Raw genomic sequence first — 14538 nt, forward strand, 5'->3', positions numbered from 1 at the left:
ATGCTGAGTGTCTCAAGCATGGTCTCCGCTGTGCAGACATGCCTGACTAGACCCCTCCCCCCTCCCTAAAGGCAGGGCTTGGTCTCCACTGTGCAGACATGCCTGACTAGACCCCTCCCCCCTCCCTAAAGGCAGGGCTTGATCAAAAGCATTTGGGTCTGCTGCTCTGATCCTCAGTGAGGCCAGGCCGTGATTGCCTTCTTCCTTTCTATCGGCGTACAGTATGACGGAACCGCCCAGAAGAGCTTGGCATCTGTGTGATCTCACAGGAACTCTCTACGGCATAAGCCGGGAACAAAACAGTGGAGGAGGGAAAGTAACGCTCTGTGTATGTGAGGTGACCCAACTCTGATTGTTCACTACAGGCTAACATCTGATTAGTCGCAGTGCCTGTATTGTTCATGAGATAATATGACACTAGCCATGATGACCCAGTTGGAACACAAGTGTCCGATTCTGTATCAGAGTACACAACAACCTCCTGTTGACCTGCCTTGCTCCCCAACCACTTCTCACAACTACTGGCCCATCGAGAGAGTTGTTGGCCTCGGAGAAGACTGGATGAACAAATCATTCAAAGATCAGAGCAAGTGGGTTGAGTCATCACTGCTCCGTGCCACAGCAGTGGGCTCTTGTACATTGATGCACCACTTGCACATTCATTAACATTTGCAGCTGTCATGGAAACCCGAGAGCGAACCCTTTAGAATTCATTGATAAGGGTATGGCCAGGACCTTTTTCTTTGCTACTTATGCTGTATTATGAATAGCTTAATCTCAGCAATCTTTAATTGACCCATATGATGATTATATTGAATTTTGGGTGAAACATCTGAGTGGAGGGTTGAGATGCACACCTGGCTCAGTATCATATAGATGTATTTATTTGTGCAATTATTTATGTGTTGTCCTATGCAGGCAGTTATGCACAATATACGTGAGTGTGCGTGCGCGTGTATACATTCGTGCCCATTATTCATACCTTCTTCATGTGGCAGATATTCTGTGATGTGACTCTAAAATGGATCTTAAGGACAAGATGTCTATTTCATCATAATTAACCCTTTAGCTCAAGGGAGAGGATGCACACACTACAGATCTAAGTTGACGTTTCTTCTTAATTAACGGCAGCCCAAACCACAGTGTTGCATCAATGGAAAAGATCTCAGACCTCCCGTAATGTAATGTACATTATTAAGGGCAGTGTATAATGATAAACACTATACATTTCCAGTTACCCACAGCATTGGTTCTCGTTTGCATACATTTTCCATTACAAAATAATCCCCTTTCTCATCCTTTCCTTGCCTTATTCCTTCTTGAACATAAACAGGTTTAAATGTGACCGACTGGCTCGATTCGGTCTTATGTAGCAAAAATTTGAAATTGTATTTTTTACATTGGATAAAAGTAAAGACTCAGAGCTAGAAAATGGTATATCATACACTACAGTTGAGGAACAATGGGAAAGTAATTCTGGTAATTCAGTAATTCTGGTTGGAAAGTTGATAAACGTGTAACCTCGCTTTTGAGTAAATGGCCCTTGAATGTTTTGGTGAACCTACTGGAGAACGCTTCTTTGTCTTACACCCATTCAGCATCGTTCACACCCTCTTAAGCCTTAGCCCCACCCATCTTTTTAAGGATTCACATGTGAGGCCATGTAATGTACTAACCAACCAAAGATTTCAAGACTAAAGGTTGGTTTATACTACATCTATGGACAGTTGTTGCAGTGACATCATGGACATTCTATTGTCATCCGACATCAAACTTGTCGTTATGAAAAAGTATAAACACAAAAACTACAGGCTGCATGACATCAGCAGCCTGGTGTTTCAAAATATCATAACTAGTGTATTTTAACACCAATAAACCCACCTGTTTAAAAATGAATTTAGTATATGTCAATCTAGCAAACCAGGCTACTAAAATAAACTTTCTAAACAATGTTTTGGTTCGTTTCTAGCTTGTTATCTAGCTAGCTAATGTTAAGTTAGCTGGCTTGCCAGTTCAAATAATGATCATATAGCTGACAACGTCTTCACTTTAGCTCATTTGTTTTCATTATTACAGGAAAATAAACTCACAACAAAATCATTATTTACAAGTTAATGTCGAGCCAATTACAGAAAATAGCTTACGGTTGTGAGTGTGACGAAATAAAAGCAGGGCATTCTACCGGATAATTTTTTCACTTGGACATTGTCTCATTGGCCTAACGTTATATCGTAATTTGACTTTGGTGCAGGTCATGTTCTTTACATTACCGTCTCTAGTAAACACGTACTATGATTTCATTTGATAAACTTTATTTGTCACATGCACAGGATACAGACGTAGTGAAATGGTTACTTGCATAGTGGAGTCTTTTGTTTAGAAATGTAGTTAGCTAGCTAAACAATGAACCGTAGTCCCAACTCATAACATTACTACCCTGCATGAATCTGCAGGTAGCTAACCAACCAGGTTCAATGTTAGCTAGCTAAGCTAACATTAGGCTATAACTAGCAATGTAAATGGCTCTGAGAAACAAATAATATTACTACACAGATCATACACGTAATGTAACGTTAGCTAGCAAGCCAGCAAGCTAACATTAGCTAGCTAGCTAACAGTACGTTTGAACTTTAAATGATAACGACTTTCTGACAAAATTAGGAATGTATAATATCTGAAAATGTAGCTAGCTAGACTATCTTACCCGTATACATGGGTGGACGCTTCTCCCTCGCTGTCTGCCCTTAGTTTGAAGATGTAATCCGGAGACAAGTGTTTTTTACAACAGCCTTCTGTGTTCTTTTTCGACTCCCTCTGCATTTTTGCAATTAAACGCCAGAATTTTCTCCATCTCCTTAGCTATCATACTCTTAATTCCACAAGGCATTCCACTGATTTCAAAACTCGGTCCTCCAGAAAGTGGAGAGCAACACTTTTGCAGTTCTACTAAGTGATATCTTTCAAAAAAGCAGCATTAGAAGGGAAATTACATACACATACTGACCAGCTCATGTTATGGACAGAAGCGTGCTACAAACTCATCTCTCTGCATGTTCAGCCTTTATCTCAGGCAATCATGGCTAGCGGAAAGGTTCCTGTCTTTTTCGGTGGCTTAACCAACAATTCGTATTTACAGACGGCATACAAGTTTGTTATTAAGGCACGTGAAAGTTCACATGTTCCAGAAGGCATTTCTGCCCAAAAATGAATTTAGATTTTTTTTTAAAGTTTATGTTCAAATGGCTCTCCTGTGACATAGTGACGCGCGACATACACCTAGTTTCATAAACACGAGTCACAAATGTCAAACTGCTGCAAAAGCTAATGTAAACCTGTCTGTCCCTCTGTGTCTCCTCCTCAACAGAGCCCAGCCATGCCAAGTGTTTCTGTGGAAGAAAACTCAATCACTGTTAATTTACAATTAATGGGCCTTGGGAGGAAAACAGCTGCTGTGATTCATCGACTAGATTCCTCCTCGCCACAAGAACCACACCATGTGATGAATGGTAGCACCATCTCATTTCATTCACTTTTTGTTTCTGGTTGAGACCAGCAATGATATGTATTGTAGCTAGTGCTACTGTACATCTTTCGTCTAACCTATCAAATCTCTGGAGCCGAACACACTGGATTTGACTCAATGATTGACATTGAGAGTTAAGTGTCAAATGGGGGTGTTGTGCTAATCGACATTTGAATTAAAACACATCTCCTTTTAGATCTTACCCTGCCAACTCTGCCTCAAAGTGCAGTCTTACAGTACACAACCGTAATCAATGCCCTTCACATGTTTTAGAGGATACGACACTGCAGGTATGAATCGACTGCACTATCATCATCCCTGATTTTCAAATCAGATGTCCTGCTAGTTAACCAAAGAATTGTTGAAGCCACTGGGCGTTAAGCTAATTACCCATCTTCGCCCACTCCCCCAGTCCCCCGCTCTCCAACCCTCCACCATTTCACCCCTTATTAGAGAGGGCTGTGGGCTGCTCTTAGCACACAGATGTTAGCAGCAGGCTTTATCCATATTGGCAGCTCTTTGCCTGGGAGTTGCTTGTAAGAGGTTTCTGGTGATAAGGGGCCCTCTGTTTAACAATGAGAGCTCTAATTCATTGTTCCAGTGCTGTCAATACATGTTAAAGGTCAGTGTATGGGTTGAGTCTAATACTTTGATGGCCAAATGCAAGAGTGTCTCATCTGCTTCTTTATCGTATCGTAACACATGTTGGAGGTCTAGACAATACCGATATTGGAATAGGCTATTGATTTCCATGGTTTTTGTTGCAATCCAATTTCCCCATGCCTTCTAAAAAAAAGGGTATCTTAACCATTCCAGTCTATAGTCATAAACGTTAGGTGGTAGGTGTCTTCTTAACCCTCAAACCTCCTTGCATTTACAGAATGGCTGTTGGTATTGCCTCTGCTGGGTTTCCAGCGTCTGCTGGGTTTCCAGCCCCTGTGACTCAACCAGAGTCTGATAGCCTATTGGTATTATTTTTATGGTTACGTATTTTACTTCTCTATTGTCTTTCTCTCTGCGTTGTTGGCACGGGCCATGTAAGTAAGCCTTTCACTGTTAGTCTACAATCTGTTGTTTTGGAAGCATGTGACGAATACAATTTGTTTTGAGTACAATAGGCCTTAAATCACTGAGTCTCTCTCATGTCGCATATAGATATGACACAACTATACACAACTACCGACGCCCTCCCGACATTGAAGTCTTGGCAAGCACATAGAGACGCGTTAATTACCGCCAGAGGAACATCCGCTCTGAGCTGAATTACGTTTTCATTAATTAGAGAGAAACCCGGCCTCCCTCTGATCGTGTCCACAGGGTCCCACTCACCAATCCTCCAATCACAATCCCACACTCTCATATCATATAGGAGGGACAGAAGAAGAGGGGTTGGAGCAATTAAGGCGCCCGCAATGTCATGTAAAATGTATAAATCATCTGGGCGCCTGGCGAGCTAATATTTCTGACAGGCAGTGAGATGTTTCTGCTGCCATGAAATAGGCACAGTGCGTGCAGGTGATTAGTCATTCTTGGGTGCAAGGCTGGGTGTAATAGAGTTGCAATAGTGTGTGTGCAGTGGAGGAGAGGATAGGGAGTTAGGGGAGTGAGTGGGGAAATCTGATGCTTGAGACGGGTCCATAATGTAGGTCTATATTGACCTCAATAAAGACACAGTAATCTTTTGGTGTGTTCAAGTAATATTTTTGTTTGTTAGAAGCCTCTACATTGCACATAGTATATATTTTTTTAAACGTATTTTATACTGTACAGTATATGCAACAAAATAGCCTAACCTGCAAGACCATATTACTTAATGTGGTAATACTGTGTGCATGAAGAAAAAAAACTATAATTTTAAGAAAGTTGCAGCTGAACTAACCCAAGTCAGACTGTGAAATCAGCCATTTTTTTCATGGAAATACTACATTTAATTTGCAAGCACTTTTATGTCAAACACTGAGTCCAAAGAGTTTCCCCCAAGAATGGACAGTTTTGACATAACAATAATTACATTTGTCCTACTTCACACATGTACAAGTGTGAATGTGTGAATTGGAAATGTGTTTTTTGCATAACTCACTCCCCCTGAGACACCCTCGGAGAGTGCGGTCACAGCCAGAGATCAGCCATTATTGATGGCAATCCTGGAGCAATTAGGGTGAAGTGCCTTGCTCAAGGGCACATAGACAGATTTTCCCACCTAGTCGTCTCGGGGATTCAAACCAGCAACCTTTTTGGTTACCGCCCCAACGCTCTTAACCGCTAGGCTACGTGCCACCCATACGTAGTAGTAGTATACAACAGGAAAATAAATAGTATTGCAAAAACAAAAATTGCAGTTAGGCATGTATCGAGGTATTTACAGCATGGCTTCTGCCTCCAAAGACTCGTCTGCTTTCTCTTCCTTAGTGATTTGTGCCTATCAACATGGAGGTATCTCTGTGTAAGCAGGTTCTGTCAGAGAGCTGCAAGCCTGTGCACTTGATCTCCCTGACGAAACACAAAAGCATGTTGTCGTAGGGTAACATCAAAGCTCCACATTTCAGGTGTGTGGCATGTGTTAAAAAACATTGTGCCGTGAGGACACATCAGTTCTCCCTTGAGATAATAGGACTACCAAGATACTGTATTAGAGTGCAGTTTCACTTTAATGTATATAGACCATCACCTTACTTTATAAGTGAGCTGCAGTGTCTACTATGCGACTTCCACAGATCAATTCAATGTGACGTAGAATACATGTGTACAGGTTGAATGTATGGATGAGTGACAGCTTTAAAAGCACTTTTATCCACCCTCTTTATACTCGACAGGAGCTGCCAAATGTGACTGATAGTGTGGTAAATGTAGCTGGACATAAAGCAGCCCACTGCACAACTCACTGTTAACCGAGCAGAGAGCATGCCCCGTAAACGAACAGTATGCCCTTGGTACAGGTAATATTTAGTGCATGTTGGTCTGACCTCTCAAAGGATGTGTCTTGCCTTGGTAAAACTCACACACGTATTTTAGACATCTGAAGAACAAAATATTCAGTTGTGTATAGAACGACTAAGAGAGTTTGCAGTTTGTCTTTGTCAAAATGAGATAATGACTTGACCATTACAAGACTATTTTCCATATCATAACCCTCTTATGTTACATCCCATGAATTGAGTCAACCATATGGCCAGGCTCTGTCCATCCTGATAGTCCCATAGTTTGCAGGCCTAAATTCCATTGTTAAATTGCCCCCAAGTGAACCACTTCCCCAGCGCAATCAGTCCTGTAGTGCAGGGGGTGGGGCCAGGGCAAGGCTACAAGTGGTGGTTCTTGGAGAGGTATGCGATGAGCGCTACAGCCAGGCCCACATAAATGCCTGTCCCGATGGTGATTGACAGCACAGCCAGGAAGAGGGCACGTCTGGAGCTGGAGCTGGCCAAGTGGAAGTCCCCCTTAGACACGGCCTTGTTCGTCTAAGGGAGAGAGAGAGAGAGAGAGACAGAGAGGCAAGGGGGGGAGAGATAGACAGACATAATTACTCAATTAATAGGAGGAAATGAAACAGTAGATTGGCCCATTTCCAGTGAGATGTCTGGGGGATCTTGTGGGGTCTCTCAGCAAAACATGGCAACACACAAAGGATAATAATGAAATCACCTGTGACTCAACCCACCAATAGGGCCTGTAGCCATTTGAAGTGCACAAGATGTTACCAAGATTAAAGTGGGATATTCTGATGAATACATTTCTGTCTCAACAACCTAGAGGTATTCCTTATCATTTCATCTACACTGTACATATCTTCCCTGACACACTTCTCTGTGAACTCTTAGCCCTTATTACCTTGCTGAGGATCATTCTGATGTATTATGTAAAGGGGAGGGGGAGTTGGATTGTTAGCAAGCAGACCTTGATCTTTTATCTTCAGCATTATGGGTGGCCATCAAAAGACTGCCTCCAGACAGGATCTCTCTAACATTGTTAATTGTGCACATTTGAACTCCAGGACATTTATTAATGAACCAGTCCTCATTTAAAGATTCCAGACGAAGTTCATCACAAGGTGGGTAGGGGCTGAAAGCTGATTACCCCACCGGTGCTTGGCCCAAGGTTTCAAAGAACTGTTCTGTGGTCACTGGAGGGTGAAGACAGGAGATGAGAGGATTGTGATGTTTTTATCTTGTTATTTTCTATGTTCAGACAGGTGCATAACAGGGAGACTCATTTTTTTATGTACAGTGAACACAATGTAACAGCGAAATAACGAAGGGCTCTATTCAATCTATAAAGCGTTACAGATTCTGCGATGGAAAAGTAAAAGTAATTTCCAATTGAGACGATATATGGAGTGTTTACCGTGAATGCAGTCTCCGCTGAAGCAGAAACATTGCTTTTAAATTTCAGTCCCGCTGTAACGCTGAACTTCCGCGATGCGGATCGAATAGAGCCCTAATTTTTTTTAAATTCTAAGAACTTCCACCACAACTACTGTCTCTACTGCTGTTGTCAGTCAAATGTTTTGTTACTTCTCAAATACCTTTCCAATTTAACGGCACTAAGAATTTGCCTAATTATATAATTCTGAGTGGAGATATTAGATTCATTTCTGAATCTTTTTGGGGATGGGAGGGAAATCTACAACCCTTATGAAGCTTGCAATATCTTTGTTCATATACAGTGCAGTACAAAACTGCTTCTCGCTGAATAAACAAACCTCCTCTGCTGCTGCAGGAAAAGAGTGAGTCAGAGGAAGTGAAATGGTTCCTTGGAAGATGTGGGAACGTACGTTTTTGGTTTCCCAAAAACAACGAAGCCATAAGTGTCCTGACCGGTAAAACGTAACGTTTTTTAAACGTTCTGAGAACGGAAGTGAACATTTTGTCTGTTCTGGGAAAGTTATTTTTTAGGTTGCAGGGAGGTTCTGATAATGTTTTACTATGATTCCTTGAAAGTTTTATTAATGTTCTGAGAACGCTGCTAGCTTAGTTTTGGTTAACTGTTTTGAACTCCAAGCACAGATAGGACACATGGGAATGTATTTGCTTAGGCATTAAACATGCAAACACATTTATTTACTTTTGTGGCACAGCATCAGTGAGATTCAAACCTATGGTATTTTGATCTCTAGCCATGGAATTAGTCCAATGCACCACCAGGATGGAGCTGCTTTTCTAAACTCATACAAAGCTGTTCATTTTAGTCTATTCAAACAGATGAAATTCCAAAGGAAACAAGAACTTATTAAGATCACAGATAGAGTATAGGGTTTTCTTGATGCTGAAAACCGAATATATGTTTTTAAATAACATTCTCTGAATGTTACTAAAGTTTGCTTGTGGTTTTTATGGGAAGTTTTCTTAACATTCTCTGTACAATTTGAGAACTTTCATTTAAATAGAACCATAAGGAAACATTACACTGAAGTACTGAAATTCCCGCAGAAGAACTTTGTTTCTTAATGTTCTCTGAACTATTTGAGCACATTCCCATTACCAAAATTGTATGAAATGTAACCATGTTTGAACTTTTAGGAAACGTTCTGTTAGAGTAATGAAACACCAAGAAAGGAATGTTATTTTGTCAAGTTCCTTAAACGTGCTGAGAATTTTCCAAAACCAAGGAACTATCCTGCACCGTTCCTAGAACGTTGTGGGAAGGTTGTATGCAAAATAACCATAGAACAACCACACTCTCACCAAGCTCTAAGAAACATATTATCCTCAGCATGTTATGTGCTTGCTGGAATGTCATTCTGTGCAACAGGTCCATCCTTGTCATGACAATTTTATTTTCACACAAAACAGTGCCAAAGAACAGCGATGTTGGAATCATTGACATATGGTTTAATCTTACCAGTGTATGAAGAGACCATAACAAATGATATTCAATCACAGGGAGGGATATAACACCTCTGTGTTAGGATCTGTGTAACTTCTGGGATCGTTCATAAAAGCCAGGCTTTTTATTCTCAACAAAACCAGGTTTCTATTCTTGCACAATCATATAAACTAACTAATACCCAATAGGCTAACTGAACATGCATTTTCTCTCATACAGTTCCCTTTTTAACACCAAACACATCACTGGTGTGTGTGGCTAAAGAGCTAAGGCAGCAGCTACTCTTCCAGACAAATTTAGGCAGTTACTTTTATACATATATATATTGTACGTGGAAATCCCTTCAAATTAGTAGATACAGCTATTTCAGCCACACCCGTTGCTGACAGGTGTATGAAATCGAGCACACCGCCATGCAATCTCCATAGACAAACATTGGCAGTGGAATGGCCTTACTGAAGGGCACAATTACTTTCAAAGTGGCCCTGTCATAGGATGCCACCTTTCCAACAAGTCAGTTAGTCAATTTTCTGTCCTGCTACAGCTGCCCCGGTCAACTATAAGTGCTGTTATTGGAGCAACAACGGCTCAACTGCAAAGTGGTAGGCCACAAAAGCCCACAAAACGGGACCGCCGAGTGCTGAAGATCGTAAAAATTGTCTGTCCTTGGTTGCAACACTCACTACCGAGTTCCAAACTGCCTCTGGAAGTAACGTCAGCACAAAACTGATTATTGGGAGCTGGATGAAAAGGCTTTCCATGGCCAAGAGTCGGCTGGAGTGGTGTAAAGCTTGCTGCCATTGGACTCTGGAGCAGTGGAAATGTGTTCTCCGGAGTGGTGAATCACGCTTCACCATCTGGCAGTCAGACAGACGAATCTGGAATTTGGCGGATGCCAGGAGAACGCTACCTGCCAAAATGCATAGTGGCAACTGTAAAGTTTGGTAAAGGAGGAAAAATTGTCTGGGGCTGTCTTTCATGGTTCAGGCTAGGCCCCTTAGTTCCAGTGAAGGGAAATTCTTAATTTTTATTAATCAAAAAATTTTAGCGGGTGGAACAGCATTAATATTGCATATACAGTACTTCTATCAATGTAATTGTCTGTATAATTTCCAATCCCCCTTACTTGTAACATGTTGACTTAACTCTAGAATGCCTACTTCAAGTGTTTTAGTAATAGTCTGTAATCTCAGGACTTAACCTATGCCTTTTTTGAATAAATATGTTATTTTAAATATATACAGTGCATTTGGAAAGTATTCAGACACCTTGACTTTTTCCACATTTTGTTACGTTACAGCCTTATTCTAAAATGGAAATAATTAATAAAAATCTTCATCAATCTACACACAATACCCCACAATGACAAAGCAAAAAGAGGTTTTTCTGAACGAAAACTGAAATATCACATTTACATAAGTATTCAGACCCTTTACTTAGTACTTTGTTGAAGCACCTTTAGCAGCAATTACAGCCTTGAGTCTTCTTGGGTACGATGCTACAAGCTTGGCACACCAGTATTTGGGAGTTTCTCCCATTCTTCTCTGCAGATCCTCTCAAGTTCTGTCAGGTTGGATGGGGAGCGTCGCTGCACAGCTATTTTCAGGTCTCTCCGGAGATATTCGATCAGGTTCAAGTCCGGGCTCTGGCCGGGCCACTCAGGGGCATTCAGAGACTTGTCTCGAAGCCACTCCAGCGTTGTCTTTGCTGTGTGATTAGGATCGTTGTTCTGCTGGAAGGTGAACCTTTGCCCCCAGTCTGAGGTTCCGAGCGCTCTGGATCAGGTTTTCATCAAGGATCTCTCTGTACTATGCTCTGTTCATTTTTCTCTCGATCCTAACTTGTCTCCCAGTCCCTGCCACTGAAAAAAAAAACATGGTCTGAGTGTCCTTTAGGTGCCTTTTGGTAAACTCCAAGCAGGCTGTCATCAACTATTTATTGAGGAGTGGCTTGCGTCTGGCCAATCTACCATAAAGGCCTGATTGCTGGAATAATGCAGAGATGGTTGTCCTTCTGGAAGGTTCTCCCATCTCCACAGAGGAACTCTGGAATTCTGTCAGAGTGACCATCGGGTTCTTGGTCACCTCCTTGACCAAGGCCCTTCTCCCCCGATTGCTCAGTTTGGCCGGGCGGCCAGCTGTAGGATATCTTGGTGGTTCCAAACTTCTTCCATTTAAGAATGATGGAGGCCAATGTGTTCTTGGGGACCTTCAATGCTACAGAAATGTTTTGGTACCCTTCAACAGATCTGTCCCCCTACACAATCCTGTCTCAGAGCTCTACGGACAATTCCTTCCGACCTCATGGCTTGGTTTTTAGACATTTTTGCAAATTTATTAAAACAAAAAACAGAAATACCTTATTTACATAAGTAATCAGACCCTTTGCTATGAGACTCGAAATTGAGCTCAGGTGCATCCTGTTTCCATTGATCATCCTTGAGATGTTTCTACAACTTGATTGGAGTCCCCCTGTAGTAAATTCACCTGTAGTAAATACTTTTGGTGCCAGCGAGGATGACATACGAAAGTAGTCAAGTATATCTCCATGTATATCTCACTAATATAATATAGAGCTGGCTGGATTTTCCATACACCAGCAGAACAGAAAAGAAGCTACGTCTGGTAAGACGAAGGGTGGGGGTGTGTGTTTCTTTTTCAATAACAGCTGGTGTGCGATGTTTAATATTAAAGAAGTCTCGTGGTATTGCTCGCCTGAGGTAGAGTACCTTATGATAAGCTGTAGACCACACTATCTACCAAGAGAGTTCTAATCTATATTATTCGTAGCTGTAAGACCGCACTCAACCAACTCTGTACGGCCATAAGCAAACAAGACAATTCTCATTCAGAAGCGTCCTCGTAGTGGCCGGGGACTTTAATAATGCAGGCCCACTTAAATCAGTTTTACCAAATTTTTACCAGCATGTCACATCCGCAACCAGAGGGAAAAGAACTATAGACCACCTTTACTCCACACACAGAGATGCATGCAAAGCTCTCCCCCGCCCTCCATTTGGCAAATCTGACCATAATTCTGTCTCGATTCCTACTTACTAGCAAAAACTAAAGCTGGAAGTACCAGTGACACGCTCAATACAGAAGTGGTCAGATGACACGGATGGTACTCTACAGGACTGTTTTGCTAGCACAGACTGGAATATGTTCCGGGATTCATTCAATAGCATTGAAGAGTATACCACCTCAGTCATCGGCTTCATCAATAAGTGCATCGACGAAGTTGTCTCCACAGTGACCGTACGTACATATCCCAACCAGAAACCATGGATTACAGGCAGCATCCGCGTCGAGCTAAAGGCTAGACCTGCCGCTTTCAAGGAGAGGAACACTAATCTGAACGCTTTTAGAAATCCCGCTATGCCCTCAGACGAACCATCAAACAAGCAAAGATACCCACTCCAATTCGCATACCACCCCAACAGATCCACAGATGACGCAATCTCAATCGCAATCCACACTGCCCTTTCCCACCTGGACAAAACGAACACCTATGTGAGAATGCTGTTCATTGACTACAGCTCAGCATTCAACACCATAGTTCCCACCAAGCTCATCACTAAGCTAAGGACCCTGACCTAAACACCTCCCTCTGCAACTGGATCCTGGACTTCCTGACGAGCTGCCCCCAGGTGGTAAGGGTATGCAACAACACGTCTGCCACTCTGATCCTCAACACTGGGGCCCCTCAGGGGTGTGTACTTAGTACCATCCTGTATTCCCTGTTCACCCACGACTGCGTGGACAAACACGACTCCAACACCATCATTAAGTTTGCTGACGACACAACAGTGGTAGGCCAGATCACCGACAACTATGAGACAGCCTATAGGGAGGTCAGAGAACTGGCAGTGTGGTGCCTGGACAACAACCTCCCTCAATGTGAGCAAGACAAAGGAGCTGATCGTGGACTTCAGGAAATATCGACATCACCACATCACCAACAAACTATCATGGTCCAAACACACCAAGACAGTCGTGAAGAGGGCACGACAAAACCTTTTCCCCCTCAGGAGACTGAAAAGATTTGTCATGGGTCCCTAGATCCTCAAAAAGTTCGACAGCTGCACCATCGAGAGCATCCTGACCGGTTGCATATATATATATATATATATATATATATATATACACATACACATATACACACTAGGCGGTGTCAGAAAAAGGCCCCAAAAAATTGTCAAAGACTCCAGTCACCCAAGTCATAGACTGTTTTCTCTGCTACCGCTTGCCCGGTACTGGAGCACCAAGTCTAGGACCAAAAGGCTACTTAACAGCTTCTACCCCAAGCCATAAGACTGCTGAACAATTAATCAAATGGCCACCAGACTATTTACATTGACAACCCCACACCCCCCTCCGTTTATTTTGTACACTGCTGCTACTCGCTGTTTATTATCTATGCATTGTCACTTCACCCCTACCTACATGTACAAATTACCTCAACTAACCTGTACCCCTGCACACTGACTCGGTACCGGTACCCCCTGTATATAGCCTCACTATTGTTATTTTAGTGTGTTACTTTTTATTATTTTTCACTTTAGTTTTTTGGACAATATTTTCTTAACTCTTCCTGAACTGCACTGTTGGTTAAGGGCTTGTAAGTAAGAATTTTGCTGTAAGGTTTACACTTGCCGTAAGCATTTTGCTGTAAGGTCTACACTTACCGTAAGCATTTTGATGTAAGGTCTACACTTGTCGTAATCGGAGCCTTTGACAAATCAAGTTTGATTTGGCTAGTTCAGGATATTTACGCCTCCATATATCCACTACTGATTTCCTTTACCATCCATGAAGGTATTTAAAACCGTATTATAATCTCCCACCATAGTAATAGAGTCTAAGGCTTGATCAATTATTTTATATATTTTCAAAGAAGTGTGGATCATCATTATTTGGACCCTTTAGATTAATGAGCCAAATCTGTTTATGGTAGAATAACATATTTAAATAATCCATCTACCTTGCGGATCTGTTTGGACAATTTGCACATTTGGATCACAATTATTGTTAATTAATATCATCACCCATTTTGAGTCTCTTTGCCATGGAAGAAGTATATTTCGCCACCCCCGGTCTTTGTCCACACAACTTAATCTAAAAGTGTTGAATGAGTTTCCTGTAAACAATAGCTGTATTATTATATTCCTTCTCTTTTAGCCATGTAGATACTGA

General features: G+C 41.9%; 1 protein-coding gene across 2 annotated transcripts in view; it reads right to left on the reverse strand.

Moving 5' to 3' along the window:
• Positions 1-2295: 2295 nt before the first annotated feature.
• LOC129852322 (synapse differentiation-inducing gene protein 1) overlaps positions 2296-14538 on the reverse strand; it is a 40400-nt gene continuing 28157 nt past the window's right edge. For both annotated transcript variants that reach the window (XM_055918264.1, XM_055918265.1), the window contains exon 4: positions 2296-6978. In XM_055918264.1, the coding sequence (XP_055774239.1) occupies positions 6820-6978 (159 nt within the window). In that variant the 3' untranslated portion in view covers positions 2296-6819. The remainder of the gene's footprint in view (positions 6979-14538) is intronic.

Source organism: Salvelinus fontinalis, chromosome 1 (assembly GCF_029448725.1).
Source record: "Salvelinus fontinalis isolate EN_2023a chromosome 1, ASM2944872v1, whole genome shotgun sequence".
Taxonomy (NCBI): domain Eukaryota; kingdom Metazoa; phylum Chordata; class Actinopteri; order Salmoniformes; family Salmonidae; genus Salvelinus; species Salvelinus fontinalis.